We start from the raw sequence: 16,980 nt of genomic DNA, 5'->3' as shown, positions 1-16,980 counted from the left end.
ACCCTTAGTTGCTATTTTTCCTTTTTTTTTAGTTAAAGTGAAAGTCAAGCTAAATATATATATGTGTATATATATATATATATATATATATATATATATATATATATACACATATATATATATACACATATATATACATATATATGTATGTATATATATGTATATATATATACATATATATATATATATATATATATATATATATATATATATATATATATATATATATATATATATATATATATATATATATATATATATATATATATATATATGTATATATATAAAAGACACCTGTCCACAACCTCAAACAGTCGCACTCTAAACTCCACCATGGCCAAAACTAGAGAGCTGTCAAAGGACACCCGAAACAAAATTATAGACCTGCACCAGGCTGGGAAGTCTGAATCTGCAATAGGTAAACAGCTTGGTGTGAAGAAATCAACTGTGGGATCAATTATTAGAAAATGGAAAACATACAAGACCACTGATAATCTTCCTCGATCTGGGGCTCCACACAAGATCTCACCCCGTGGGGTCAAAATGATCACAAGAACGGTGAGTAAAAATCCCAGAACCACACGGGGGGACCTAGTGAATGACCTGCAGAGAGCTGGGACCAAAGTTACCATCAGTAACACACTATGCCGCCAGGGACTCAAATCCTGCAGTGCCAGACGTGTCCCCCTGCTTAAGCCAGTACATGTCAAGGCCCGTCTCAAGTTTGCTAGAGAGCATTTGGATGATCCAGACGATGACTGGGAGAATATCATATGGTCAGATGAAACCAATATAGAACTTTTTGGTAAAAACTCTACTCGTCGTGTTTGGAGGAGAGAGAATGCTGAGTTGCATCCAAAGAACAACATACCTACAGTAAAGCATGGGGGTGGAAACATCATGCTTTGGGGCTGTTTTTCTGCTAAGGGACCAGGACGACTGATCCGTGTGAAGGAAAGAATGAATGGGGCCATGTATCATCAAATTTTGAGTGAAAACCTCCTTCCATCAGCAAGGGCATTGAAGATGAAACGTGGCTGGGTCTTTCAGCATGACAATGATCCCAAACACACCGCCCGGGTAACGAAGGAGTGGCTTCGTAAGAAGCATTTCAAGGTCCTGGAGTGGCCTAGCCAGTCTCCAGATCTCAACCACATAGAAAATCTTTGGAGGGAGTTGAAAGTCCGTATTGTCCAGCGACAGCCCCAGAACATCACTGCTCTAGAGGAGATCTGCATGGAGGAATGGGCCAAAATACCAGCAACAGTGTGTGAAAACCTTGTGAAGACTTACAGTAAACGTTTGATCTCTGTCATTGCCAACAAAGGGTATATAACAAAGTATTGAGATGAACTTTTGTTATTGACCACTGTTTATATATATATATATATATATATATATATATGAATATATTGATTTATATGCATAACGGTTGGAATAGGAAATAAGAATAATTAATTCTTTATTGCTTTACTATTGAGTTCCGTCCCAGTGTTCACGGGCTTGGACGTCTGTGTCTTCGGCAGGCGTAGAGCTAACAGAACTGGCAGCGTTGCGAGGCAAGGGCTCAAACATGTACGGCTGGAAGCCTTCTACACCAAACCAAGCTTCTGCCACCCTGGCGTCCTCTTCCACAACATCTTCATCCCCACTTTCCACTGAATAAAAAATGTATGACGGAAGAGACTCATCCACGACCTCCGACACAAAACTCTCATCCTCTTGCATGTTTCCGCTGTCCATAGCGTTCCTTGACAGTGTCGTTCTTAAGTCACCAATTTAGTGCTACTGGGTCCCAATGGAATTTCCCATAGGGAACCTTCTAGCACTAAGTTGCTAACTGGTTAGCAAGATGCTTCTGAGACACCGGCCACAACCAAACTTGCTTGCGAACCTTCCGCCACAACAATCCCGCCCCCTTGATAATCAACCAATCACATTCACTTTATTAACTCCTGTAAAGTTGGGCACCACTAGGGAGAATTCAGAAATGCAACGGTTGGAATTGTTGTTTTCCCTACGACTTTAACTAAAGACAAAAAAACATGCATTTGGATCCATCTGAACTTATCTTTTGATTTAACATGATTCCCGTTTCATGTATGTAATAATTAGGAGGGTATATTAGCATGTTGGATTTAACCTGAAGTTTCTACACAGCTGCAAGTATCCTAAAGTTGAAGATAAGGAATGAACCAAAATGGTTTTGTTATCTGGTATACTGAGAGACAGCTTGGGCTTTAAGTTCAAGAAGACTATGTTCAAAAGCTAATCAAAAAGTGCTGTAAGAAATGTAGCTCCCTAAAATAATCTATTTCCTGGTCACACAGCAGGCAACATTAACATAATTTGTAAACGTAAAGAAAAGGGGAACAGAAAATATATTGTAAATTTCCCTAATAATAAACACTGGATCACCAGTTATTCCCTTTCCCCCTTCCTGAAGGGAAAGGGGAAAGGGAATTATTGAGCAGCACACAGAAGCAACTCAAGGTCAAGATCAGAGAAAGCAAGAAGTAGAAAAGGCTTTTTATTGGACTGAAAAATAACACATCACATTTTAACAAAGAAGCTGCATTACAGCTCAGTCACTCTGTACATTATTGCCACTGTTTTTTTCTTTTTTTAAAATATACTTGCGTCCCATCTCCTGAAAGGGATAAATACTTCTTCTATTATCTAGACCTGTACCAATATTCACAATGAAAACATACATACAGTTTTTATTCAACACATACATATAGGCTATCATACGCTTCGATCTCATATTTTTATTTCATCGCCATTAATCTGTAAATCCTTAGATCGGTTACTAATTTATCCTCAATAGTTTGTGGGTTATTAAATGAGATATTTTTACAACATGTGTTCACAGAATATAATACAGACACAGTAAACAGCTGTGTGAAGTCAGTTTCACAGCACCACAGATGGAGATTTTGTGAAGTGGAACAAGAACAGAATCAATCTATTCAGCACAATATCTATACTGTCTATTGTAGTTGGATTAGTGGGGAATAGAAGAACTGCTGTCAGATTCTGCGGTTCACCAGGTTTGGGTTGTTTTTAGAATGTGATGAAGATGTGTGTGAGGCCGACTCCCTTCCCGTTCCAGGAGCCAGCAGTGGTTGTCCTGGGTGTGATGCTGGGTTATTTGTGCCCTTCTGGGAGGTGAATCCCTTTGGTTTGGGGATTCTTGTCGGTCCTGGACGACGGAATGCTTCTAGGGGTACCTGAAGGAGAAAAATACAATTCAGTAGGGACAGACTATGACTTTATAGTCACCTAGAGCTCTGTTGGGACAGAAAGCTGTTACAAGCAGAAAAAAAATGTTTGTGTCTTATAAAAACAATTCTAAATACTTAGTTTTGGTTTTTAACAAAGAGAACTTCCTTTGGTTTTTCTAGGATGATCTGCAATGCCTACAGAAACCTGTAGATGGAAGCAAATCATCCGTTTTCATACATGAAAACATTTTAGAAGCATTGCTCCTTATATTGAGTAGATAGATAGATAGATAGATAGATAGATAGATAGATAGATAGATAGATAGATAGATAGATAGATAGATAGATAGATAGATAGATAGATAGATAGATAGATAGATAGATAGATAGATAGATAGATAGATAGATAGATAGATAGATAGATAGATAGATAGATAGATAGATAGATAGATAGATAGATAGATAGATAGATAGATAGATAGATAGATGAATGGATGGATATCTATATGTAGGAATGGATGCTACAATGACCAAGGGGTGTGAAGAAATTATTTTACAGCAAATTCTCCAAAATTAGGTCAGCAAACACCAAAACATGGGCAAAGGGAAAATGCTTTAAGTTGCAAAAAATAAAATTGTTCAGAAAAGCAGCGACTTAAGGCTGATTTATACTTCGACACTAGATTTTCAGCGTAAGTGTCACAGTGAACATAAAGACATCCCTGCCCCCCCGCAGACACTCTGCTGCACCTCTCCCAGATTGTAGGTGACCACAGACAGTGCTGCAGACAGGAGGCCTCTGATTGGTCAAATCTGCATCCGCCCTACTCATGCGTATTTCCTGTTTGGTACCTTACCGGCGTTTTTTGTTTGTATGACCACTATTGCGGAAACGACTCGTGAAGTTGGACAAGCTAGAAGAGTGAGGTGCGCAAGAACGCTGTGACCCTTTTTCCACCTGGATCCCAACTCTTTTTCGCCCTCATGTCCCTCCGTTGTCGAACACACGCTCCCACTTCCTCACCGCCTCGGCCATATCTGGACCCACAGCTAGTTTGTGACTGTCCATCTTGCGTTGTGGCGAGGAATAACATAGCGCAGCCCACTCTTCAAAATTGGGCATAAATCAAAAATGTCTCCATCAAGCTCACTGCGAGCCCTTTACACCGCATCACTGAAGTGTTCTAGACCAGTAGGAGGTGATATGGAACAAGATCCTTAGTCAAAGCATAAATGGGAAGCTAAGAGAGGGTCATCTGTCCATCCAACCAGTCTGACTGGGCTCACACACATCTTCATCACATTCTAAAAACAACCCAACCCAGCCAATCTGACTGTTACTGGCTGGATGTGCTCTCTTCATCCACTGACAAAGAAACTGGCTCAGGGCTCGTCCTAGACGGGGCCCCCTGTGGAGCTGGTTTACAGTCGCCTTTTATATCTCTGCTTCTTACTGTATGTCTGCTTCTGTCTCATTGAACCTAAGTCGGCCTCGGTAGGTGGACGCTCACAGAGTCTGGTTCTGCTGGAGGTTTCTTCCTGTCAAAAGGGAGTATTTCCTCTCCACTGTCGCTGCATGCTTAGTGTGAGGGATTGCCTTCGTGTCAATGAGTTGATTCAATTAACTGGTTTCCCTTTGATAGAAAAGTTTAAATCAATTTGACTGTATGATCTGGTTGAATTGAAAAGTGCCTTGAGATGACAAGTATGGGGAATTGGCACTATATAAATAAAATAAATTGAACTGCTAAGTGGCCACACCCAAAATCACCAAAAAGGCCTGAAAATACATCAATTATATCTGTTGCTGTTTTCTAACCCATGCAATGATCTAGTATAACATATGAAACCTTTGCAATGATGGACAATAACCTTTTTTTTGCCACTATTGGAAACGCAACATATGCTGACACAAAGTTAGAGTTAAGAAGTGTTAAAAATATATTTGAAACAAAACTCTCCTTTATTCCTTTCAGATGACCTCTGTACATCATTCCATTTATGTTTTTGCTAGGAGTCTGATCTGAGTAAAGGAATCTGTTGAACATCTTTGATCTGGTCTCATATGACTTAATAATTGTCCCGGTATTGGCCTTGGGCTCTTTTGTGATGTGCAGGTTGCCTTAACTCTCTGTTGTTTTTGCTACTTGCAACATGTAAGCATCATTTATGAATTTTTCAGCAGCATAATAAAGTCTGTTTTAGTTTACAAGAAGATAAATACCCCCTCCCACCCCCTCAGCAGAGTGTCTGCTGAGGGGGTGGGGACATCTCTTACTGCGACGCCTACGCAGACGATCTAGTTTCGAAGTATAAATCAGCCTGAGAAAAAAGAGTGGCTAATTGATTACCATCTGACTTGGAATTTGTTCAAGGGGTTGGTCCTCCATGCTGCTTAAATACATCAGCAATCCAAATAGAGTTTTCTCTGGTGCGAGCCAACAGAATTAACAAAGACTCCTAGATAGATGTCAAAATGTCTTCAAAAAAACTGAGCGTCAGTTTGGTTGCCTTCCATTTTAAGCAAGATCATGGTCGCCATGACCCAGATGACAGAATTTACCCAGGCATACTTGTCTAGGAGGACTACAGCCATTTTCGAGTCCATATTTAGTCTGAGGAAATTCCGAAAAGGTCTCCACTTAGAGTAGGCTGGCCTAAGATTAACAAGACCTTCTTTGGTCATTTCTATATTTCAGCTTTCTCTTTACTTCCTCCTTTTTGATCTTTTCAGGTTGCTTTGCTGTATATGCAGTGACAGCCCATAGAAGTATCACTGCTATCCCTTTGTTGACCCCCATGCGTCTGTTTACAAGACATACCGTGCATCCTCTTGGAGAAAACACTCCTTGTTGGACGACGCTCTTAGTGGCTGATTGAACACTGGAAACCCTACAGAATGAGCTCAATTTGCAGAGAAAATGCCACATTACAGTTAAAAGCAGATGCTAAAACTGCCTGAACCCCTGCATATTCGCAATCAATTTATTTTAACAACATGACCACACAATTTACCAGGTAAAAAGCATTTCTCTTAGGGGGATTCAAATAAAACCAGTTACAGAGCCTTTGATAAATACGTTCCTTGCCTGCAACAATAATGGAATAATAATACAAAAAACAGATGCACCATAAAGTAAAAGCTACAGTTAAAGGAACAGATGAAAAGAGTTGTAAATTGAAAAAAAGGGGTTCAATCTAACTTATCCGGACCAATTGTCCAAAGGTCAGACTTACTGTAGGCCAGAAAACTGTCATTACAGTAGGGGTCCCAGTGGAAAGACAAAAACTTTATTTTTTGTGTGTGTGCACCTTAAACCTGTCTGTTTGGATGTTTTCCTTATTTATTTTTTGGGCTTAAAAACCATTGACCACTCTTGACACATGGCCGTCAAACAAACCGAGCAACTCATGTTTTCCAAAAATCTCCCCGCTCCATTTAGCACCAAATCCCATCTTAATCAACGTGTTTACTCGTACAGCCTCATGCCAGGATACTGATGTAAATCTCTTTTGTATCCTGTTTACAGTAACCCTGATAAGACGTTTGCACAGTTACACAGCTTTGCAAACTCAGCCATAAACACTGTATACATCACTCTTTCATTTATTTAATTCTTGCTAATCCACGAAGCGAGTTGTATAAACAGTTCATACATGAATGAGTGCCTGTAGACTCCAGTTTCTTTACTGCAAACTCTGAGTAACTATAAGAAAATAGTGGGTAGCCTCCATTTTGTCCAGAGATATCAAGGAAGTGTAATTGGCACAAAGAATAACTTCCCCCTTAAGCACTATACCAGTCTCCTCCTTTTTCTTTGCACACAACTCTCTAGAAATCTTCCCCCCTTGTTCACAACCCTGGCTGAATTAGATTGAATATAACCAAATGTCTTTGTTTTCCCTTTTTCTTTTCTGAGTGGGGGTATTATTCTGCTTTGACAGCGCTTCGTCAAACGTCTCAGTACATTTCCAGTAGTTTCATCACGGCACACACATTTCCAAAGCACGCACAGACACCAACACACGGACGTTTGTTCATACGGGCCGTGAAATTCCTGGAATCACATAAACTGACCTTGCAGAAGTACATGCTGAAATCTTCAGGACAGTATCACGATATGTGTTGTTTAATGGTCCTGAAAATCCAAAGTGGTTCCACAACATGGAAACATTGTTTATTTTACAGTAAAATAAAGAGAGTGTGGTTTGGTTCTCTCGTGTATCCGTGCAGCAGGAGGGTTTCCTCCGCTGCTGCTGCTGTAGCAACCAAACACAAGTTTTGTTTTGGTCCTATTGCAGTCTCTATGCTCTATCTTTTTTCTTTTTTTTGCTCTCAGGATGTTTGAGGAATTTTTATGAATAACATGCAGCATCACTATGAGCTGCTTTAGAAGAGCAACGTTCTAGAAAGTCCCATTATTACTCCCTGCACACATATATCCTCCCCTAGCTGAACCCGGTGAGCTTAGTTTATGGATCAAAGAAGTGGTAAGTGAGTCAGGGGGGTAATTGAGGTCACAGACAGACGTCTCAGCTGCTGGTGGTTTATCGGGTGGTTCTCTAATGAATAGCATCTTGTTTGGCCCCTGAGTCGTTTCATCGCACCCAGACAGTTTTGGATCTGGTTCCCGCAGCTGCATCTCTTCTCACTTGTTCAATTTAATGCTTTATTTCATCATCTCATGATTTGGGTGTGTGTGGGTGTGCGTGTGTGTGTATGGGAGCTAGGATTTGCATTAAACTTCTCTCTGCCAGAGTGATCATTTTTGGGAATTGAAGAAGTTGCACTTTTCTTACTGCAAAGCATGGACATTTATCTTTTATTGCAAAAGCAGGGCTGAGTTTTTGTGCTTTCCAAATTAGCAATCAAAAAACTCTTATTACTGCTATTATTTGGGGTGTTTTTTAAAAGAACATTTCGATTATCAAGTATAAGCCAAGAATCTGACCCTCTGTTTGAATGTCTTGACCCATAGATAAGTCTGATAATACTGATAAAATGGACTCTTTGGTAAGCAGAGTTTATTTATAAATCATAGAAATTCCAGGTTTCCGTGAGACCAGCAGAACAAAAAACACTTTAATTAGGACCTGAAAGAAAACATGAAGCAGGCTAAAAGATGTCAAAAAGTGACCCTTGCTTGATTTACGCAAAAAAAGCCACCCATAAACGGGGAAATGTGTACAAAGCCATTTTTTTATGTGTAGGAAGGAACCCCAGGAAATGCCTTTAGGAACCAATGGAGGAAACAGGGAAGAGTGGATGACACAGGAGGGGTAGACCTCTGTGATTTATTCCATCAGCACTTTACAGAGGAACCCAGAACAACATCTAAAAAACCTCAGGACTAGCTTTGTGTCTGCCAGGGTCATTGACTTTGATTCAAAGATAAGAAACCACCTGGGCAAAAATAGCCTCCATGTGAGGCTATTTGGTCAACAGTGTGAATACAGCTGTTGACCAAAATGACCAGAAAGGAATACCATAAGTTATTTGCAAGATTTGGATAAAGTTCCTATTTAGTAATGTAAAATAAAACTTGAACCAATCTGTCTGTATTGTCTCTGTAAACTGCCTTGAGATGATATGTGTGAACTAAATTGAATTGGATGGACTGTTTACCTTATAGAACAAGTGCTTCATGGCAGTTGTAGTCTGACAAGCTTGCTATCACAAAACAGGCTTAAATCAGAGGAAACTGGACGTTCACTCTGTTTTTCTAGAGACTTATCCACGAGTCTTTAACAATTACCCCTAAGCACATTCCAAGTCCGAAGCAAATCAAAGATCCACTTGTCATTGTCCTCTCTGTCCAAAATCTAACATTTCAGGCATCAAAGGTGTTAAGTTTTTTTTTCTTGAGATGCAAGTGTACAGCTGAATCTTGCCCAGAACTGCTGGCCTTTGCTGCACCATGCGTTCGTTTAGTTTCTGTTTGATTTCTCATAGGAGTCCGAACGGTCCCCGTTGCACAACAAAAGTCTTAATAATTAAAATGATCAAAAACACAGCCATAGATAACAGAAGATTTGAAATGTACCTAGGAGGCTGGGCCTCTATTGGTGCTACAACCCGGATTGCCCTGGTTATGGTAAGCCAAAGTAACAAAGAGTCCTACGTAGATAACTTAGACTGTCTAAGATGTCGAAACATTTTCAGATAAACTGATTGAAAGTTTGATTACCTCACATTTAGGCTTGATTTGTGGTTGCCTTGACTCGGATGACTCAGAGTTTGAAATGTTTACAATCACTTTTACGTTTTAGGCTGTATTGGTTGGATTGCTTCTCCTCCTAATTTCATAACTGCTTTCTATATTTTACATCATCTTTATCTGTTACTAAAACAGCCCATATTTGCTCTTCAACATGCTCTTTTACTTAAAAAGCAATAAAAGAGGAACTCTCTAATGGGCCAAATGAATATGGAGCTGGTCAAGCCCCCTTTAAATGGAGTCAATTTAATATGTTGCCTTGATCCTGACCATGGCATGAAATGTGAATAATCTCCCAATCTCCGCCCATATTTGTTCCTCATTTCTCAATTTTATGAATCACATGCATGCAGTCCCCCCCCCCCTCTAGAGTAATGCATACTCATGGAATGGCTTTTGTAAGCTGTACAGATGACTCACTTGACAAGACAGGATTTCCAGGGCAAGAAAATTAAACAGATGGAATGGGTTATTAACCAGCTCACTATAAAAGAGTGAAGAAAAAGTAAAGAGTGCTGGGGACGAATATGTTGAAACATAGCGAGAATTTGTCTAAAAACTAAATGCTACCTTGTGGAAGAAGCACCCAGCACCAGATCTTCTTTTAAGCAGATCTCCTTTTAGGGGCAGTTCGATGCTCAGTGACTGACTGCTGATTGGCAGGTCAATTACCCAAAAAAGGAATCTGATGTCTCTTCAATAATTCCTCAATATTATCTTTCCTTTTTCTGTACATGAATCAAAAAATACATCTTAACTGCAAGCTTATTAATGTCAAATAAAAATGAAAGGTAGAGGATTTGATATATCTATAAATAGGAAAATTGGCCATTTGCTCTAGAATTAAATTTAAAATTACCTCTATAAATTTTCAATATAAATCTAAAATAACACCAGAACAATCTCATTTGCAGTTTTTGATCCACTTGTGCTAAAACTATTTATCTTGACTCTTAGATGTAATCAACTGCATTCATCATAGTTTTTAGTATAGTATGTAACCTTGAATACAATGACGAATATAATATATCTGATTTTTACACAGCAGAATGCATAAAAAGCGTCACTACTACCAAGAATTGGCTTTCGTATTATACTACCTTACTACGGTGCCTGCAGTAATAACCTTTAAAATGTTTTGGTAATATGCAATGGAAAAACTCTAAAAATACACATGACATTTTAAAAATAAGCATATTGTTTGAGGAGGCAAATAAGATAACCTACTAATTGAACAAGCAGTTTTATACTTAAAATAAAAGAATTAGATATGATGGATTTGGAATAAAAAGTGTATTTGTTTTTTATTTCAAATATAAATTGTCTTGTTCATTCATTGGCATTGTATCTCACTTACCTACTTAATTTAAGAAAAAATGCACTTATTTTAAGAAAAATGGACCTACATAGATATACATTTTTTTGTATTGCAATAATCAGCTGATATTTTATTATAATTATTGGGATATATTAATTTAATATAGAAATGTAAAATAAATTCTCTTATCACATTAATACTTTTGTCAGTAGGAATATAAGCCACTTTAAAAAAAGAATGTATTCACTTTTTGATTCTTCTAAGCTGTTAAAATGAGGGCTGGAAAAAGATTTTATATTTATTAGGCACTGCAATTAGCTTTTACTTCTTTAACTCAGAAACATTAAGGTCCAAACGGAAGTGAGCAACAGTTCTGCAGCATCACTATCGGCTATATGTGAATACTTTTAATTTCCTCTGTAGTGGATTTCTGTAGAAGAACTTTCAAGTGTACTACAACATAAAAACAGCTTGAAAAGCCTTTGTTTTAACACATCTATAATTATGGAGTGAGTTTGGTTCATTTGTTTCAAGAGAAGACCAAAAAGATGCAGCCCAGACAGATATGTAACTTTAAGTAAGTTTATTTTCATAAAAAAATGTAAAAAAAAAATATATATATATTATATATATATATATATATATATATATATATATATATATATATATATATATATATATATATATATATATATATATATATATATATATATACGTGTGTGTGTGTTTGTGTGTGTGGCAACGTATCTCACTTACCTACTCGTGTGTGTGTGTGTGTGTGTGTTTTTTTTTATTTCACTTTTCTCAGACTGAGTTTTATGCATTAATTGCATTATTATTTTTATTCCAATTTACAAAGCTTAAGATTTCCATTTACAATATGTATTTTTAATTTATTTTTATTTTATTCACAGAATGTGTTAATTATATAAATTGTGTTCTTTGGTTTCCACAAGAATAAATGGGAAAAAATTCACTCCATAATGTTACTTTTGCTTCCTAAAGCTATTTTTGGGACAAGCAAGGATTTGGTTCCACTGCCCCGTTTATGGGACACTATGTTAAGGTCCAAAGGTTTAAAGCCGAGTTTCCATTTAGTCATGGCAGAGAACTCCCAAGTTAACATCCCCCCTGCTTTTCATTTTTAGTCACTGGGTTTCTGGGCGATAGATTCTAGGAAGAAACTATGACATCTGCCTATGATTTTAGGTCAAGCAAGAGAAAATATGTGAGAATCCCAGAGTGCTTTATCTATGCCTGCGAAAGAGTTCAATAGATTCACAGGAAGTTTTGAATAAAGACAATGGATTTTTATCCTGTTAACATGCGGTAAAAATCACGCAGCAAGTTTCAATTTGTATATAATCCCCTTCAGTCTTTTTCTTGAATGAAACACTCTTAAAACATGCTGGATTTATTGAATGAATAAAAATCAGCAAGCATGGATGACAAACTAAAACAAAAATCTTATTCTCACACTTTAATTATTCAAAATAAAATCAAAACAGCTCAGACAAAATGGAGTTTGTGAAAATATGGTGAATAAAAACTGGCACGATACATCAGTGTGAATCAGACTACATGGCAAATGGGCCATTGAGTACAATACAGTAAGTGCACATGAGTTAGAACCTGGTGTCTTTACTGTGTTCATGCATTTGGTTATTTTTTTTTTTTTTATCACACAGCACAAAACAAACCAAATAAAAAGTCCAACAACCAACTGTTTAGACTATTAGATGAATAAAACAGACATGGTTCTAAGAGTTGTTAGAGCCAAAGATACTATGATTCCAAACTAGGGATGGGATGGAGGGTTCAGGGACTGTTGGGTCACTGGTAGGCATTACTTACTGTAATCTGTGATGGTCTTTGGATTGGGGTAGATGTGGGCTTAATCATGATGCTACTTGTAATTTTACTGTTGCCTTTGGCAACTGGAGTGCTGGAGTTTGCAGTAACCTGAGTCATTTTTTCCAAGGCTCCAGGCGCTTGCGAAGGAGTGCTGATACTCTGAATGAACGGACTTCCTAAGTGAATGTGGATTTTGTTATCCTCGGTGGTGATGACGTTTGGCCCCGAGCTGTTGGACCTTTGTACCTGCCAGCTGCTCTGTCTCTCAGGGGTGACACGGAAGACAGCGTGCCCGACCTCTGCAGGCTCTGTCGAGAGGGAGCGATCCTGCACACCTGTTGTCACGGATACAATTTGTATGGGTGACATGGCTCGGTCTGGGGTTACAGAGCCGCATGAGTCTGGGGTCATAGCTCTAGAGTATGTAGCCATGGTGAAAGGTGATAGTACTCTATCTGGGGAGCATGATTCATCTGAGATTGAGGAACGCTTTGATTTAGTTGTCGGAGAAATGGATTTTGCAGTAGGGGAAATCGAGGCATTCTGAATGATGGTAATTCTCTGCTTGGGGGGACCTCCACTTGTGGGTATGACAGCGGTGCTGGTGAATGACTGAGGTGTTTCTGTGGTTGGACTGGTGATCTCTAGAGTTGCTGTGTTCTGTCCGTGGTCAGGGGTAACTTTTATATGCAGCGGCTGCCCAGGACTATGGGTCAACACCAAGTCTCCAGCTTGGACATGGTTGCTGTTATGCCGCGGCTGCATTTTGCCATTCACCTGATGAGTGCTGTCTTTCGTTTTGAAGAATTGGCCTCGTCTCATATTGTTGTTCAGGTTGTTGACGTTGTTGATGAGCGAAGGGCTATACTTGGCGAGCTGTAGTTCATTGCTGTAGTTTGCGTCATCGTCAGGGGCGCTTTCGTCGTACAGCTTCCCGTTGACCACTGCTCGTTCAAGGGGTACAGTAGTCTTACTGTTGGGGGACATGAGCTCAAGCGGCTCAGTCTGAACCTCCTTCGTAGAAACATGAAGGTCTGAAAACCGCCTTCCATTCATGCCTGGGCGAAGACTTTTACTAAAGCGCCTGTATCTCTCCAGCTCTCGAGTTAGCGTCTCCATTTCTCGGGCCAGTTCTTTGTTTCTGACCTCTTGCTGGGTTAGCTTTCTTTGCAGAGTAGAATGGTCAGTTTTCATGCGGCAAATAGACTCTTCTGTTCCCATGTACTCATGAATCTTCTCCTTCAAAGCTGCCACTTCTCTGGACAGATGGCTAGACTTTGCTTCCTCCTCCTTCAAGCGTTTATAAAGAACATGCTCTTGATTGCACTCTTTCTTTTCTGCCAGTTGGTACATGGAAAGCTCTTTTCTGGATACCTCAAGCTCCTCCATCAGGGATTTGGCTCTTTGTTGTTCATTGGTGAACCTTTTTTCCAGTGTTTCATACTCGGGTGTTTTTGAGGAGTCCCCCTCTACCACTTTCATATCCTTTAACTTACGTCTAAGGCGTTCAACCTCCTGTGTCAGATCTTTGATTTTGTTGTCTTCTTGCTGGAAGCGATTAGTGAGAGGTGTTTTAAGTTGCTCCTCTTTCGCTTTGCTTCTTAGATATTCCCTCTCAATTGTCTCAAGTGACTGCAACCGTTTCTTCATCATGTTGATTTTAGACTCCAGATCTTTATTCCTCTCTTCCTCAGCTCTTAGTTTGGCCTTTAAGTCATCACTTTCCTTTGTTGCAAAGCACATTTTCTCCTCTAGCTCTGCTTTTGATTTTAATGCCCTCTTGCTTTCTTCTATTAGCTTCTCTGTGACCGATGTAACTCTGTCCTGCTCTGCTTGAAGCTTGCCAGTACTGTTTTGTACTTTGTTCTCCATTTGTTTTAGCTTTTCTGCCATTGCTTTTCTCTCATCTACCAGCATAACTGTCAGAGTCTTTAGTTTGGACAGCTCCTCTTTTAGTATCTGCTCAGTCTTGACCATCTTGCCTTCTGCACCCTCCAATTCTTTGACTCTAACCTTCAATATTTCCAGTTCGCTGCTCAAAACCTTTGACACAGTCCTCTCCTTTTCCAAGTTACTCTTCAGGGAAATGCATTCTTGTTTGCTTTTACTGAAAGCATCCTCTAGTTTTTCTAATTCTGTAATTCTGTGATTCAGTTGATCAACTTCAGCTTTCAAGCACCGGCTCTGTTTGGTCTCTTTCTCCAGTTTCTTGTTGAGGTCTCTGCACTGGTCCTCCATTCTGATCAACTCCTCGTCCTTCCCCTCCATCTCCAGAACTCGTTTTTGTAACTCCTCAAGTTCCGACATGAGACTTGAGTTTCCACACTCGCCTCTGCTAATTTTGTCCCTCAGTTCCTGCAGCTCTTCTTCGGCCCTTCTGAGGGTCTTGTTGGTCTCCCCCAGCTCATCGAGCTGCCGGCTGAGTGCCGACAGTTTCTGGCGCAGATGCCTGTTTTGAGCATCTTCACTGGTCAGTTTGGCAGTCATTGCTTCCTGTTCCTGATAATGTTGACTTGCTTGGTCATGTAACTCAGTCTCTAAACGACTGACCTTTTGCTCCTCTTCCTGCAGACGAGCATTAGCTAGACTCAGTTCTTCCTGAGCTTGTGCAAAGCCCGTGCTGAGCTCTTGGACCTTGACTGCTTTCTGATTCAGCTGTTCAGTGAGGCGCTGCTGTTCATCCACAACCATCAATGCAAAAGACTTGAGTTTTGTGAGCTCTTCCTTCAGACTTGCAACCTTTTTGTCGTTTTCTTGGTCTTTTCTTTCTTGATAGGCCTTTTCCTGTTCAATTAACAGCTTTAGCCTGTAAAAAGAGAAAAGATTTTGTTTAAAGAGAATTCAGAAGTAGCTGATCACAAACTTTGCTGGTGTGACTCAGCTTCACAACTTTGCCTATACCCTTTGGCCCTTTTTCCTAAGACATCAAAAACTCTTTACTCCATTGTTGACTTTGACTGAAGAGCAAATTTCATTTGAAATTTCATACATCATAAAACAGCAGACATTTAAGATGTTATGTCATTGTGAAATAGAAACAGTAATATTTAACATGTTTCAAGTACTGCTGTGATAACAAAATGGGCCACTTTTGCTTTCTCCACTGGATTTCAAATGAAATTTAGCAACCTTAAGGTACACTCTAAGACATCACATTGTGTTGCTGCTTCTTTATCTAACTGTTTTAAGGACAGATATAAACAGGTTAACAGGTTATAGACATGAACAGGTTTAAAAACAAGAAGAGATGTTGAAATAATTAAAAAAAAGGGACTGATCTCAAGATTATCATCTCAATGCATAATGATCTTTCTTCTTAATCTCTTTAAGCATAACAGGCATTAGACAAATAAATTTTGTCTGTAGAATTTATTGGTAGTGGACTTCCTGCTATTTTCCTGGATGCATAGTGGCATGTTTTTAGGTATATTTATTTCTTCTTCTTATGTTAAATGTTAATATCTTTGCATTACATCAACAAATTTTACTGAATCTTTTTGGGTATAATAAACAAAATTGCTTCATTAGCTGATTATTTTTCAAGGTGAAAAGACATTAGTAATGAGAATTTGTGCTTATATATATATATATATATATATATATATATATATATATATATATATATATATATATATATATATATATATATATATATATATATATATATATATATATATTTATTTATATATAATCACAAACAGATTTTAAGGCTTCAGTTCAAATTTCAATGCTAAAATAAATGACAATGAACAAGCAAAAATGTAGTGGAACAAAGTACTGGGGAAAAACTGAAGTAGAGCTCACATTCAAACAACTAGACACATCAGCAGTTCGGGTTTACCGGGATTTGATTTTTAATATAAAGAATTGAAGTCAAGTCATCTGTCCAACATCGATATGAAAATAATCCCAAACAGAGCAACAAATCTTCAACAGCCTGCAGTTAAATATTCAAGGTTCAGATCTTCAACCTAAAGAAATATTGTGGAAACTTTGGAAACCTTATGGAGCCAAAGCAATGTTGTACAGTCAGTCTGAAGTCACGGATAACAAGCTAAAAGCCTGATAAATTCGTACAGAAAGTTATAACTAAGGCATAGTCCACACGGAGATGAACACAGTATGTTTTCATCGGCAGCTTAGGAAATAATTATGTCCACTTAGATAGATTTTATTTGTCATTTTGAACACAAGTGTATACAAAAAGAAATTTCATTTGAATGTTGTGAATTTTGCTCCATTATATTTGCCATAAAAGAACATAAATGGAAAATTTGGTTGAATGGGATTCAGAAATTAAGCTTTGAAAAAAGTTTTAATCAGAAAATGGTTTAAGAGAAACTCTGGTGTTTTCTTAGATTTT

At 38.5% G+C, this 16,980-nt stretch overlaps 1 protein-coding gene across 2 annotated transcripts in view; it reads right to left on the bottom strand.

Annotated features, from left to right (window-relative positions):
• Positions 1 to 2,515: 2,515 nt before the first annotated feature.
• filip1l (filamin A interacting protein 1-like) overlaps positions 2,516 to 16,980 on the bottom strand; it is a 116,959-nt gene continuing 102,494 nt past the window's right edge. The window contains exons 5-6 of one of the 2 annotated variants that reach the window (XM_038280913.1): positions 12,618 to 15,423; positions 2,516 to 3,233 (exon numbers count right to left, since the gene is read on the bottom strand). In XM_038280913.1, coding sequence (XP_038136841.1) covers positions 3,033 to 3,233; positions 12,618 to 15,423 — 3,007 coding nt within the window. In that variant the 3' untranslated portion in view covers positions 2,516 to 3,032. The remainder of the gene's footprint in view (positions 3,234 to 12,617; positions 15,424 to 16,980) is intronic. The other variant, XM_038280914.1, reaches the window with a different exon arrangement.

This window comes from Cyprinodon tularosa, unplaced genomic scaffold (assembly GCF_016077235.1).
Source record: "Cyprinodon tularosa strain WSP-4 unplaced genomic scaffold, ASM1607723v1 ctg166, whole genome shotgun sequence".
Lineage (NCBI taxonomy): Eukaryota > Metazoa > Chordata > Actinopteri > Cyprinodontiformes > Cyprinodontidae > Cyprinodon > Cyprinodon tularosa.
Note: the sequence above shows the minus strand (reverse complement) of the source record. Positions and strands in the feature narration are given on the sequence as shown.